This window comes from Suricata suricatta, chromosome 4 (assembly GCF_006229205.1).
Source record: "Suricata suricatta isolate VVHF042 chromosome 4, meerkat_22Aug2017_6uvM2_HiC, whole genome shotgun sequence".
Lineage (NCBI taxonomy): Eukaryota > Metazoa > Chordata > Mammalia > Carnivora > Herpestidae > Suricata > Suricata suricatta.
This window is the reverse complement of record NC_043703.1, coordinates 2,428,945-2,443,379: the sequence shown is the minus strand read 5'-3', so window position 1 is coordinate 2,443,379 and position 14,435 is coordinate 2,428,945. Positions and strand designations below refer to the sequence as shown.

The 14,435-nt window shown below is 54.7% G+C and overlaps 1 protein-coding gene across 1 annotated transcript in view; it reads left to right on the top strand.

Moving 5' to 3' along the window:
• COL4A2 (collagen type IV alpha 2 chain) overlaps window positions 1-14,435 on the top strand; it is a 155,105-nt gene that overhangs the window by 27,187 nt on the left and 113,483 nt on the right. Inside the window, exons 6-8 of the mRNA XM_029938399.1 lie at window positions 1,031-1,185; window positions 8,530-8,704; window positions 9,883-10,150. Coding sequence (XP_029794259.1) covers window positions 1,031-1,185; window positions 8,530-8,704; window positions 9,883-10,150 — 598 coding nt within the window. The remainder of the gene's footprint in view (window positions 1-1,030; window positions 1,186-8,529; window positions 8,705-9,882; window positions 10,151-14,435) is intronic.

Here is a 14,435-nt window from a genome sequence, read left to right as displayed (position 1 = left end):
ACTGACCTCTGGCATCGAGCCTCACCTACTGGTCCTAAAGCTCCCAGTCCTTGTGGCTGACCATTGTGGCCCTCTGACACTGACACTGGTGTGTGCTCCTGGGAATTTGAAACGTTCATGTTCCAGAAGGTTCCAGAAAGTTCCTGTGGCCCTAAGACGTTTTCCAGGACAGCTTAGATAAAGCAAACACTTTAACTGTTAAAAATAAAGCATCGGTATTCATCAGGATTAAAGGTGGCCCACTTGACGAAAAAATGCTTTGAAAGTAAACCGCATAGTACCAACCACGGGAGTGGCCAGTCCGGCTGCTTTGCTGTTTAATGAGGCCAACAGCACGGTTTCATGATCCTCTAGAACCACAAGCAAAACATTTCCCAAAGGGCCCATCGACCCTCTGAGGGCTTTTATTGCTGAATTATGTCCCACGTTGGTCTTTAAGTTAGGTCTTTCCATAAATGCTCATTGAATCATGTTTTTATAAGCATTTCATGGTCTATAAACACTTCGCTAGTTGATTCTAATAATTGGAGAAAAAGAATCTTCTGTAATTTATGGGGAAAGCTATTCAGGCAGTGAAAGCCAGACAAAGAGTCCACGGGAAGAGCTCACGCCCAGGACGGCTCCGAGGGGCACCTGTTCCTGTGAGCTGGGAAGGAGAGCGGAAGCGAACTGGAGAACAGATGGGGAGTGTGCGTGCGCACGCGTGAGTGAGACAGACGGACGGACGGGATAAATTGCTGAAGGCAGGGCTGCTGGGATGAGACGCTGGTGTTCTCAGACCAGGGGAAGGATGTGGGAAGGTTGTGGGAGTCGGCGAAACGCTTCCCTGGGAGACCCAAACCTACCAAGGAGCCCTGCTTGGCACCCTGGCACCCTGGCACCCTGGCATGAAACAACAGGTCTCTGCGGACACCTGAGACCCAAGGGATCGCTTATCTGAATGATTACGGGGGGGAAGTGCAGAGCAGCCAAGGAAACACGTGCCCCTTCCCAGCCTGGAGAGGAGTGAAGAGCTTCCCTGAACCGCCAGCCTGACTTTCGCAAGAGGAAGAAAGCCGAGTGTCCGCTGTCCCCTGAAGACAAGCTAAGAAAGCATCTGGTGCCCCCTACCCGCACCCCAGGCCTGGCCCCACCGGCGAAGGGCTCCAGGCCCCTGTGCTCCGGCTGGGAGGACACGTGCGTTCAGTGAGAAGTCAGGGGGTTTGGTGTGGGGCTCCGGTGTGTTGTTCTGCATGTCTGCAGGACAGTTTCTGGAAGAGCGCGTGCCCCATAAAAGGAAGAAAACAGTGTTTGGCTTCTAAGCAGTGACTTGTGGCGGTTCTGAGTCTTGCACAAGCTGCCGCCAGAGACCAGGACGCGTCCTCCCCGGACACGTTGGTGGAGGCCATAGGGCCACCGCTCTCCCACCTTTCCCCCATTCCTGTCTGATGAGAGCATACATGGGCTCAAAGAAAGGTCACTTACAGGTTTTTAAGTGGGTCAGAGAGTCAGGACATTTTTCCCTACTTTTCTGCAGAGAGAATCATTGTTTATGGAAAAAGAGGACCAAATTCAGTCATTGAAAGAGGATGCCGGGGAGGCGGCATGTTGCCATGACAACGAACATGCCGAGGCTTCCTGGAGCAAGAGGGGTTGAAGTGCATGCAGATGCTCTGGGGTTCTGCACATCGGTGTTTAATCACAGGCGTCATCTGAGGTCTCTGTAGCGCCCAGTGTTCTCGTGAGAAACGCAGGTAGAACGAGGGTTCTCCTGCACCCAAAGCCTGGCTGGGTCAGTCCTCCCCATCAGCTACCCCAGACCCTGCGTGTAGGGAGGGTGCCGCCCTCGGTCTCCACCAGCACCACCCCCTCTTCATTTATAAGCCTGAGACTTTTGAAAAAAGAAATTGTTGAGGTGCCTGGGTAGCTCAGTCGGTTGAGCGTCTGCCTTTGGCTCAGGTCATGATCTCACAGCTCATGAGTTCGAGCCCCATGTTGGGCTCTGTGCTGATGGTTCTTTGAGTTCTGTGTCTCCCTCTGTCTCTGCCCCGCTCACACTTTCCCTCTCTCTCTCAAAAAACAAACATTTATAAATAAATAAAATACAGTCGAAAGTTGGTCTTCAGTAAAAAGAGGCTGGGCTACCCTGGAATGAATCGTCGCGTCAGCCTTCCCCAGTTCCGGAAGCTCAATGTCTGGGCTTAGCACAGTAGCGGACAGTAGCCTAGGTAGAAGGAGACGTCACGGCGGCCCGTGGAGTGCGCTGCCTGGGTCACACGGCCGGGCTCCCCAGAGAGGGATGGTCTGTAGCATCTCAAAAGCATTCCAGAAACTGCACAACCACATCTGCTGAGGCCGTGTATGCTAATGACACATCAGAGTTCTTTGCTCTTGTGGGAACTCTGCCGACCTGGTCCAGAACGCTGGCGCTGTTTACATGGATTGGAAGGGGGTCCATCTGGCTTGAGGGTGGTGAGAAGGGGACGCATAGCATACATGCCTCCGTGGCTGAGAGCTGAGAACCTCCGGTCCAGCGGTCGCCCAGGCCACGGCGGCCCAGCCTGAAGGTGCGATTCCACGCAGCCACAGACCAGCCCACAGCCCACATACTAGATGACTCCAAATCTAGCAAATCAACCCTTCCCAAAGACTCTCCATCCTAAAGATGAAAAAGAAAGAAAAGCAGCAAAGAGGAGGCAGAAGACGTGGGTAACAAGAAAGGAAAATACTCGCTGCCGCGACTCTTCCGGTGAAAGTTCAGGTTTGGCCCCTCCCAGAGGCCCTAATTTGGGCACAATGTCTGAGCTCCTTGGGCAGCATCTTCTGAAGGGTGGTCCTGGGAGCCCAGGGGCCCAAAGGTCCAATCCGATAAGCCAGTTCTGGGAAAAGCAGAGTGCTCCTGTAATTCATGAGAATATGTTAAGGTACAAAGAATTGTCAACGGGCAGAGAATATTTTTTTATACAATTTATTTTTTTAACATATGCAATTACTTTCCATCATTTACAATACAGTAGTTTCAATGATACTCCAAACAGAAAAGCAAAGTAAGAAATCAAAACCCCCACTTCTATTTCATGTAATTAGACTTATACAGAAATTAGGTCGGGCGGAGAATGTTTAGAAGTGTCCCAGCACCACCAGACCCTTGACTGGGCATCGGTCTCAGGGCGCACCCCAGCTCCTGCGGCCCCAGCCTGGCGGGTACGCGTGGCCCTCGATCATGGCCAGGCCTTTCTCCTGCCGTCTTCTGCTCAGTGACCTTCGGGGCACCGCTGGCTGGGACTTCGAAGAGCCACGTCCCATCCTGCATCTGAGCCGTTCCTGGGTTGCTCCCGGGGCGAGGAGGATTGTCTCTTAAGGGCAAAGACTCAGTGCGGTGGTGGAGGAGGTGCCGCCGTTCGCATCAGGCCCTACTGTTTATGGGACATGAGGGAGCCAGAGCTCCTGGCAGCGTCTCCTCCGGGGGCGGCGTGCCCGCCGAAAGGAAGCTCTGAATCACGGCAGAGTTGGCAAAGACGCACAGCTGGTCTACCGCGCGTGTGTCTGTCGGGCAGGGAACCATGGCGAGGACCACCTTAGGATGAAACCCCTACTGAATGGTGTCCACACCTGCTCCCTCCACCCCACTTAATGGTGTCTACACCCGCACTCTCTGCCCCCACCCCGAAGCTCCCCCACTTTCCCATCTGTGGTCGGGAAGTCTGTCTGCCAAGGGTCCAGTCCCTGCGCAGGTGGGACAGACTCCTAGGGACATCAAGACACGCGGACAGTCCACACCACACGTAGAAAGGACTGACAGCGTGCTTTACGTCGGTAAGGCAAGTTCATTTAAACAGTGCAGATGAGCAATCAGGATTCAAGTCATAAACCCAATAATGCGGGTAAGAATTATTTCCCGTTTGTCCCCACTCCTTCGCAGGTCATCTCATTCTCGAGGGTGTTGTGTTGCTGAGCATCTCCTGTGGAGACCGATGATGTCATCTCCCGAGGGCAAGGGGCCTGCCCGGTCGCCTCTAGACCCCTGGTGCTTGTGTGCGCGGCAGGTGGTGGGCTCCCAGAGACGGTTCCTAGGAGGCGTCTTGGGGGAGTGTCTGTCTACAGATAAGGCAGCTGGGCAGTTCGCTGTCCACGGAGCGCCCCAAGCGTGTAGATGGGGGCCGCGGAACGCCATCTTCTGCAGGCCAAGCAGATTGCCGCCCGTGGCGATCCCTTTCTTCTCCTCTGGAGGTGTTTGTGCTTTATCAGTCTCTCCTGGCTTCCAGGTCCGTCTCACGGCCGCAGGCCTGACATTTCCTGGCCTTTGTTGTGCTGTGGCACAAACTCTGTTTTGCAAGGACAGGAACATAATAAAAGCGGATATGAAAGAAGGGCCAGATGACATCACTGAAAGCGTGTGAGGAAGTCCACTCTTTTGAATGTTTACAGTCTCAGCGTGTTTGTAATATGATAAGAGCACTTTTGATACATTGGGGGGATTAGAAGCCTTGTTGCTCAGACAGTATTCATGAATTTTTATCTTAGGCTCATAGTGACGGAAAGAGAATAGGAGGTCTTGGCTTGAGTCCCAAGTGACCTTGGCTCATTGGTTGACCTTGGGCACCACACTCAGCATAGCTGAGATGCTTAAATTGTACCTCTGCCAGCTAGTCAGTGACTTAAAAAAAAAAAAGAATTCCATTATTAAAGAGGAATTGGCGTGCTAAATTTTCCCTCTCAAAATCTTAACTCGGAGAAATTGGTAGCACCTGGAAGTATCGCCTTTGCGAGGTTAATTCCATAAGCTCTAGATAGATTCAGCCTTGTGTGCTCCCTCCTGAGAGAAAACCCTAGAAGGATCGCACTGACTCCACAAACAGTCTCCCCAAACAACGAGGATGTCTACACTCGCTAGATCGCTGGATCTGAACCGCGAGGAAGGGGAGGCTGGCATCTCTTTCCTCTGGGGGAAACAAAAGAAAGGTCAAGAATGAGTAGCAAATGGTTCCTGCCTTGCGCCAAGCATGGTGGCTAAGCTCCTCCCCCGGGTTTGTCTGGTTTCCGTCAGACAAGCCCAAGAGGTAGAGATGGCAATTCCACTAGGTTCGCAAAGTGAGAAAACCAATGGAAATATGGGCTGGGGTGACTCACAGGCCACAGTGCTGGGTGCCAGTCTGCAGCCCAAGTTTCTCCCTCCAAATCTGGTGCCCTGGAGAGCAACTCTGGGTAGTGCCAGGGCATGTGTGCACACCTGAGTGAAGCCCAGGAAAGGAGCTGCGGTCCCCTTGAGGCCCGGGAAGACCCTGTGCTCTTGCAGCTGCTCTGGATGCAGGATAAAAACTGGCTAAACTATCCTCATCTGCCAGGATAGAAATTTATAGAACCGGCCCCTGACCCTAACGATGGGTGTGTGCTGATTCGGAATCTGCCTTCTCACCGGAGGAAAGCTCCAGACCCTGGTCTGAACCGAGTGCGGGGGAAACTAGTATTTGGTGGGTCAGTATTGCAGTGACTGCTGGATGTGGTCTCTGAGCGTGCAGCACGGAGGCCAAGAGTGAAAAGCGCAACAGCCTCCTGAGACATACAGAGAGGCTTGGGGTGGAAGCTCCCTGTGGGGGCCTCCGAGGGCATTCATATCCACATGGATGATCCGAATACAGGTAACTGAGTGCTGCCTGCACCAGTCAGCCCTGGTCAGTGCTCAGATTCTGAGATGGAGCTCAGAAAATGCTGGCCCCAGACTACATGTTGGCTGTGACATAGAGTAGACCTTCCCACGCAAAGAGAAAACCGCTAAGCTCACAGCAAGGGAATCCAAAGTCCGTGCTAATGTGCAAAAGCATACACAGATGCCTTCCGAAAGCTGCCCGGCTTGACTAACTTGGCTGGGTACGTACAAGAGAAAGAGCCTAGCAGAATTGCAGAAAGCCTCCCCCAGTAGCCCAGGCCGGCAGGTACGTAGCAGTGGCTATGGTTTTGGTGTGGACTCTCCGCTGGCCCCAGAGCTGCCGTGATTTGACTCAGATTGATGCCAGGTCTGCTGAGATTAAGCTCCTGTTGTCTAGACTCGAGCCTGCCCGGGCAGACGGCCGCTGCTCCTCACACGCCAGCATGAACCAGCACCTGCCTTGGCTGGACCAGTCCGCCCCAAACCCACACAGAAATCTGATTGCATCACAAGAGCACTGCTAGGACTCTTTCATCCCGTCCTTCTTGGATTCCACCCCCCAAATTTAGCATGAGGGGAGGGTTTTAGATAAAACTCTGAACCAGGCATACTTTTCTGCAATAAAGAGCTTCAGGAGACGTGGCCCCTCCATCTCTCAAGAACAATGTTAAACGTTCACTTTTGATTCCTAGGCCAGCACTAACAACAGACACATCTTTATTCATTGCCAGACAATTCCAAGAACTGACATGCTGGATACATAAATAAAACGTAGTGTAGGTAATGTGTGAGGTAATGCATACACCAAAGGATGTCTTGGGCTGTCTCCAGCTGGATGAGCAGGGCACACACAGAACAGGTCACACATACCTGAAGGCGCTGATTCTAAGTCGAACATGCGAAGCTTCGCCATGTGTTTGCCACACGGACCCTGGTTCCTGCTATAATCACCTAGGTGGCCTCCTGAACAAGAGTTGAAAGGTCCCCATGCGTTGGTTTTTCTCAACACTGAGAACTGTATCCCCAAGGCTATAAAAAATGACTGAATGACAGTAACCTTCATCAGAAATAGTCTTTAACGTGGCCGACTTCTCCTTTATTGGGTGAGAACATTGATGCCGAATGAGTAGCGCGCTAGAGGACGTGGAAGTACGTCTGTTTTGCTGCAAGAGCATCTTATCTAACTGATCTGCCAGTAGACGATCGCAGGTCAAGGGGACAACCGAGTCAACCTAGAATGGAAGCCACACTGGGTAGTGCTTAGTGCTACTCCAGGCATGTGGTTTGCACACCAAGTGACAGCGTAGCTGGGGGCGAAGTAGGTGAACAGCGACCACCGCGAGCTGTCAGAGAATTTAACTCTGTACGCGACGTCCAAGTGTGGCCTTCTCTCCCAGGGCTTTGGGGTCCGCGCCTCCCCGAAGCACCTGTGTGTCCGGCTTCCCAGTGTTGGAAGCTCCTCTCTGCAGCTTAGCGGTCTTACTGCTGCTTTCCGTCCCCTCCGTCAAATTCCTGCCTTCACTGCTCTTTAAGATGAAGCCCTATAGTTCCTGTACCATTTCTTTACTCGTCAGCGTTTTATGTGCCCGTTGAGCTGTGCTATTATTTTTACTGGGATTAGGACTAATTTTATTAGCGGCCTCTTACAAAGTCACGTGGGCGTTGAGTGGTCTGCCTCTAAACACTCTTCTTTCCCATACCAACCTGTTGGTTTGGCGTGTGACTTTGCAGAATGTAAGGATTTTCCAGAAGCAGCCCCGTGTTGGGTTTTAGCAGAAGCGCCCATGCCTGAAACGATAAGTAGGGACGCGAGGTGAAATCAGCACAGGATTGACTTCGCTGTTCCCGAGGGTGAGTGGCTGTTGTGCTTGAGTGTTTGAGCTGGTCTCAGCTCTGCGGCCGGGGAAGGCGAGGCAGGAGGGAGAACATTCCAGGCTGAAGGCACAGCTTGTACTGAGTGCGCTCCCTGAGGAAGATGGGACCCAGAGGTGTTACAGGCAATGCATTTAAACCCCTTGACATTCCACCATCGTGGGAAAATATTTTATGAAGCCCTCGATTGGAGTTGAAACAGGAGACCTTGACGGCCCCGGGGGAGGGGCCGGGAGGAGCAGCACGCACGCTGGCAGGTGTCAGGGGAGGCAAGGCCTGCTGGTCAGGAGCAGTGAGCTGCAGGGACCGGAGGAGGCCCAGACACAGACAGCGCCGTGCCTTGTGAACAGAGCCTGGGCTGGGCTCCGAAGGACTAACGCCAGAAGGACGTGAGCGCCCACCTTGCCGGGGCTTGACCTGAATGTTTGTATCCTCCCCAAATTCATGTTGAAATTTTAACCCTGAAGGTGATGCGACTGGGGGTGGGCCTTTGGAAGGGGACTTGGTCATGAGGTGAACCACCCACGAAGGGCCCAGTGCCCTTATAAGAGAGGCCCACAGAACTCTCTGGCCCCCTCTGCGTGTGAGGACTTTGCAAGAAGGGGCTGTCTGTAAGTAAATCAGGTGCAGCCCTCGCTGGACACCAAATCTGCTGTTGCCCTGATCCTGGACTTCCAGGCTCTAGAACCCTGAGAAATAAGTCTCTGCCATTTGTAAACTCCTACGTCTATGATACTTGGTGATGGCGGCCCAGACGGCCCGCATCTCTAGGCACTAGTGACGGGTAAAACCTGAACGGTGGCATCTCCATTAAGGATGGAGGGAGGGTGGCTTCCAGAAATTGCTCCATTAACAGACCCACCAAAGATGTCCGGCCAGTAGGCAGATGACTCCAGATGGAAGCATCCGGTATCTGATCTCGTTCTGCCTGCATGTGTTCATGTGCGCTTGGGTGCACCAGCCCCAGCCAGGTGGCTGGCGTGCATTCTGGCTGGCAGCTTTGCGCTCTGAAGACCCTGGGCCGTCGCCAGGCAGACCGCCGCCCTGGGAGGACCCCCGCCGGTCCTGCGCCAGCACGTGCGCCAGCCAGGCGGTGCCCTGGTCTTCGCCAGCCTGGGTCGGTGGCCAAGGGAAGCCTTCTCGTTCAACACTTGGGAGACCATTCCGTTTGTAACTCGAGGCCCAGAGGAGCCCCTGCAGGAGGAGGTTCGGGACCGGCCTTTGGAGGCCAGGGAATGAGCTCGAGTTCAAAACAGATTCGTAAACGTATCTGAGTTGCTAGAAGAATAAGTTTTCAGACGTCTTAGGAGCTGAGCCCGTGGCTGCTGTAGGTACCGTGGGAGGTGGGGGTGGGTGGGATGAGCCAGCGGGTTCCAGGAAGTCCTTGCAATCGGAGGTAAAAAGTACCGGAACTCAGGTGGCCTAGGCATTGGGTGAGAGGGAAGCACCTGAAATGGAGCCGGGTTTTGCTTGGACAGGAATCTGTCGTGCCTCCGGCTGGCGCTGGGCCTTCTCCTAAGGCTGCCGCTGACCGCTGACCCCCAGCCTCCGTGGTGACCCGGTGGGCCTGACGACAGCCGCACACCCATGTCCCCGGGCCCTCGCTGTCTGTCTAGGCGACTCCAGATCAGACAACTCCCAGTCTCCACCCAGCACCTAATAAGGCCTCAGGGCCTCCTGGCTGAAGGCCAGCTGGCTCCCGGGAAAGGACGTGGCAAAGGAAAAGTGGGGGTGCTTCTGGAGGCAGCCCAGGTCACCTGCTCAGAGCAGCCCATTGTCAAGCGTCCCCCAGGGCATGTCGGAGCCCCCAGGGGGCACCCTGCCCTCCTGGCTGGGGAGGCCGCACAGGCGGCTCTGCTTGTCACCCAGGAGCGGAGGAGGGACCCGGGCGACGCCCACCCGCTCTGCTCAGCCTGGAGAGCCGCCTGTCCTCACCTGCAGGCCCACCCACACGCTGAGATCATTTCTAGCCTTGGGCTACGGGTTTCTAAGGAAGCACTGGCGCAGGCAGCCTCGCTGGGCGTGAGCCCTCATTCCTGGGTCCAGGGCCCCGTGCCAGGGAGCCAGGCCTGCAAGTGCGGACCGCGTTCTGGAAGGTGCGGGAGACCTCACGGACGCATCTCTGAATCCCAGCAGATCTGGGGCTTGGCCATTGCTGTCCCCACTCTGCACAGAGTGTGCTGCAGCTCAGACATCGGGCCCCGCCCCTGGAGGGCCCCTGCCCCCGAGCCGCATGGCCTAGTCTTCCGGGCAGCCTCATCCCGGCCTCCCAGGCGCTCCTCATCCCCGTGCCTCCTGCCGTCGGGCCGCCGTGGGTGTCGTAAGCGCCAGTGAGGTAACTCGGGAGGCGTCTGGCCTCCGTCTTGGGCCTCCCGCACTCCCAGTGCCGCCAGCAGCCCGCCCCCGTCCTGCCGGATTCCTGCCCTGGGGGCCTTCTGGCCAGTCCCGGCTCGACCCGCCAGCCCAGGTGTTGGAGCGAGGCTGCCCTGGGTCACCTTGTCAGCAGCGACCCCAGACCCCAGCTGCGGGACAGGACAGAGAGGGTGGAGGCGTGGCCCGGCGCTGCTCATCAGGACACACAAGTCCGCAAGGTCACAAGGCTGGAGGCCACTGTGTCAGGGCCCCCCCACCCCCCCGGAGCTCTGCCTGCAGGTGAGCCAGCAGGAGTGACTCCGGCCTGCAGGCACTCACCGCCCGAAGGCAGCCAGGACTGTCACCCTGAGAGCCCCACTGGGTGTCTGTCCCGTGAACTCTGGCCCTTCTGGTTGTTTCCAGCACAGCGCCCGGCCCTCCCTGCATCCCGGTGCCCCCAGCCCACGCAGACGGGCCTGCTCGGGAGCCCGCCGGAGTCCGCAGAGGCCCCTGGAGCTGGTGGCCTTACGTGCTTCCACACTTCTCGCCCATCGCTTATTTCAGTGCCTCTACCTGGGGACAGCCCCGGGACCATTCCCAAGTGGCCCGTTTATCCTGGGTGCCCTTGAAATGCCTTTAACAAAGGAAACGGAAGGGGCCGCGTTTCCCACCGGTTCCCAGGGAGGAAGGACCTTGTTCTGTGTAGAGTGGCCGTGGTCCGCGTTTCCTCTGCCATAGGCGCTGTCTTGCTAATACCATGTTGGAATTATTTCCTTAATTTCTAAAGCTGCATGTGCGGAAATGGCTTATATTTCCTGTTTTGATAAACTGATAGAATTTTACTGGGAACCTTGTTCCCAACTTGGCTTTCTTCTTTGTTTCTGGCCTCTTTTTGGACTAAAAGGATAATTCTATAAAGTCAAGCTTGACCAGACTTGTGACAAAAACAAAGACTTGTATAGTTTTTTGGAGTTTTTTTTTTTTTTTTTACCTTCAGTATGAAAAACGACTACTTTTTTTGCAGTAAGGAATGTCTGTCTTCTGGGTCCGTTAGACTGGGTTATTCAGTCTCCCCCCCACACAGGAAGCCAGGGTTGGATGCTGGGGGCAATCCGGCGGTAAAATATCTGTAAATTCCCTACAGAGACTTGCTCTTTTTGGCTGGAGGTATCTTGGCTGAGAAAGACTTTCTTGAACAAGAAGTTTCTTGGAACATGTGGAGGACAAAATATTCTTTGTTTTAGGACAAATGAGTTTTGTTCTTGGGTCTTCATATAAATTTGGTTAATACTCATTTCTTATGTGCGATTCGAGAACAATGCCCAGCATTTTTTCTGTCAACGTTAAACTATACTCACATCTGCAGACACCTGGGTCCACGTCCCTGCATTTGGTCCCTTAATGGACGGACGGCTCACACTGGTGGTTACAGAAATAGCTTGCCCTGAAGAGTCCAGATCTTTCGTGTGTTTTATTTCCTGGCATTCAAGTTGTTATTTAAACCTATTTTTAAATGTCCTAAATATGAGGACCAATCTGCCAGTGGGAGACGTGAGAAAAGCCATTTTCTCGGTGTTTCGGAGGCGGCCGGTCCTCACACACGTCCAAAGGACCGTGTCTGTTGGGCCGGGCAGTAAGGAGAGCCTTTCCTCTCCGCCCCAGGCCATGTGGCCCTGGGGAAGGCAGCGTGGTTCTCCGCTCCCCAGAGGCCAGTAGACTGCTCCGATAAGAGGCAAGGCCGCTGCTCGGGGGACCGGATGTCCCCCTAATCTTGCAGCTGTGTCTACACACGCCTACTCCGGCGAGACTCGGTGCCATTTATAGATGGCAGACAGTCTCTGTTGGCAGCTCAAGGCAAGAAATTCTCTGCTTGAACTTCATAGATGCTGGATTCGGGAAGCTAGACCTCTGTTCTCCCAGCGACAAAAGACGCCCCCCCCCCCCGCCCCAAGGAATGTATCCTGCGCCGAGGGTGATTTAGAGGTGTCTAGGATGAACTGAATGTCCGTGCAGATACATGTATTTTTAAATCTGTCTAAATGGAATGATGCCAAGATTTAGATAAGATCCTGAAGAAAAGAACTTCCATATAAAAGGCTGACCCCCCCCCCAAAAAATCTCTTGCTCAGAAGTCTCCACGTTGCCCCTAGAAACAATGTCTGTTGCATTCCACTTGAGCGGAGTATTTAAGGTTTCTAGAAAATTTTAATTTATGCCTTTACATTGCCAGTTGGCTCTTATGCAATCCAGGTCATTCTAATTCCTAGAATTTCTAGTTAGCTAGTTGGCTACCAGTTCAGGGCAGGGTAAAAGTCAAGAGAAGAGTCTAAACAGGATGTTCTGAATAAGGGAAAGAGAACTGAACATTTTTGTGGCACCGTGATTGGTGAGGAGCTCAGCCACAGAGCCCTGAGTGCCCAGAGCCTCCCTGGACGGGCCGCAGATGGCTGGGGTCAGAGTGAGTCTGGGGAATGGCGCTCTTCTAGAACAACATGCCCGAGTCCACTTTGGGCACGGAAGGCACGGAACCCGTGGGGAATATACTTCCTCCTCCGCTGAAGGTTATGGCTTCGCAGGAGGCCAGTGCAACGTGCCTGCGTGGAGAGTGTGTTAGAAAGCGGGTCCTGATGCAGGAAATCTGAGGGGGCAGCCTGCATTCCTAAATGTCGCCCAGGTGACAACGCACAACACGTCCACGCCCCGCGCCAGGGGTGCCCACGGTCCAGACGAGGATGGCAGCGTTTCAAGCGCAGAATAGTCACCTCTTAGATCTTACATCGACGGGAGGAGGTGGGAGCCCTGGCAATCTATCAGCCCCCTTCCTGCACCCCTGTCCCGCCCACCCTGTGGGGTGGTTCCTGTACAGCCTCAGGGAAAGGGCCCAGGTCTCTGAGTGACCTGCCCAGGCCTCCCTGACCCTCCCTTCCCAGCCCCCTTCACCACGGCGCTCACCATCATTTAAAGCATGCAGGTTCCCTTGCTTACTCACTGAATTTTCTTGTCAACTGGTGTGCATTGTCTGGGCCCCAATCTACACCCACGGCCCGACGCCCTGCTTGGCCCAAACAAGCCCTCCATGAAGAATGAGGGAAGAAGGAATAAGTGAATTTAAAGTGTCTCCGGGCCCCTCCTGCAGCCGTGTCTGCAAGGACCTGGGGAGGCAGGAGCTCGCCCGCCGCTGCGGTTGATGGAGAGTCTTTCCCAGACCTTCCAGCCGGGAAGCGCGTGGCATGGGCTCCCGCGTGGGTCCGTGCCTGGGAGGGAGCAGTCTCTGAGTGAGTGCAAGGACTCGCGAATGCATGCGTGTTAGATTCCGGCATAATCAGAGGGGTGGTGGCCCTTCCCAGCGTGCATGCGTCTTCACCATCATGGTCCCGTCTCGAGCCCCGCTCTGCCCTGGGCTGAGGGATGTCCAGACAAGCTCAGCTGGGTGGATGCAGCGTGCTCCATGACAGTGGACACTTTACACACCCGCGTAGGGTCCCCAGGAGCAGTGTCTCCCCCCGGACAGTGAGACAGTGAGCGCAGTTTCAGGCATGGCTGCAGGGGGCCGCGGCGGGGGCGGCGGGGGGGGGGGGCGGGCGGTGCAGTATACTGCTCTGCAGAATGGCGCCCATGGGAATTCGGACGTGACTTCAGAGTTTACCTGACGCTCCCCAGGAACCTTGGAGCCACAGATGGAAAGCACGCCCTGCTAGAGACACTGAGGTTGAAGGCCTAGATCCAGGCCGACCTGTCATCTTCGAGGGTGGCGGGCGGACTCTTGAGTTGGGTGTGCGGTGGGAAACTGGCCCTCTTTACCAGGGAGGTGACTAAAGGATCGTGGTCTGTCTTTGAGTTGCAGTGAGCAGTTGAATCAAGGGGGGACCTGAGAGCTCGGAACGTGGCATCAGCTGGACCCCTTGGCGCTCTTCCGTTCAGGGACACAGAGGACCCACGGCCATTCACAGACTCTTCATGCAGGGTCCTCAGGAGGGTATCCGTATGCTGAGAATGTTCCAGAGCCCACGTCCTATCAGGGGATACTGAGGCTCAGGCCTGAGACTTGTTCAGTCTCTAAGAGACGTCTGGAACACACGCTCTGCCCTAATAAACACTGTGCTCATCCTGGCGGCTGACACTCCAGCTCATGGTGCTCGGAGCTCTTCGATCGGGATTCATAAGGATCCGTCTGCAGGGTGTGCAGGATGCAAGGTGCCCATGGGAAAGTACACTCCCATGCCTCACGCCACATCACACACACACACACCCCCCCCACGTCACTCAGACAGGCGCACAGGGCTGGAATCTTCATGATGGAAATTGGCTGTGGCTTGAGCGAGGACACCTGGCTCTCAGTGACCTGTTCGTCACCTCCTGAGACAGGGCACCTGAGCCACAGCACATGGTTGAGGAAGTGTCAGGATTGGGAGTTATCAGACCTACGAGTCTCAGCTCCAAAAGCAAAACAGCTATTGAATTTCAAGCAGGTTATTAGGAAGGCATTTCTACAGCGAAGTCCAGGGTATGTCCTGAGCCGAGGACAGAAAGTCTGTTAGATCGATTTAAAACCTTTAAAATCATTTCAACCATTGATTTATATCCA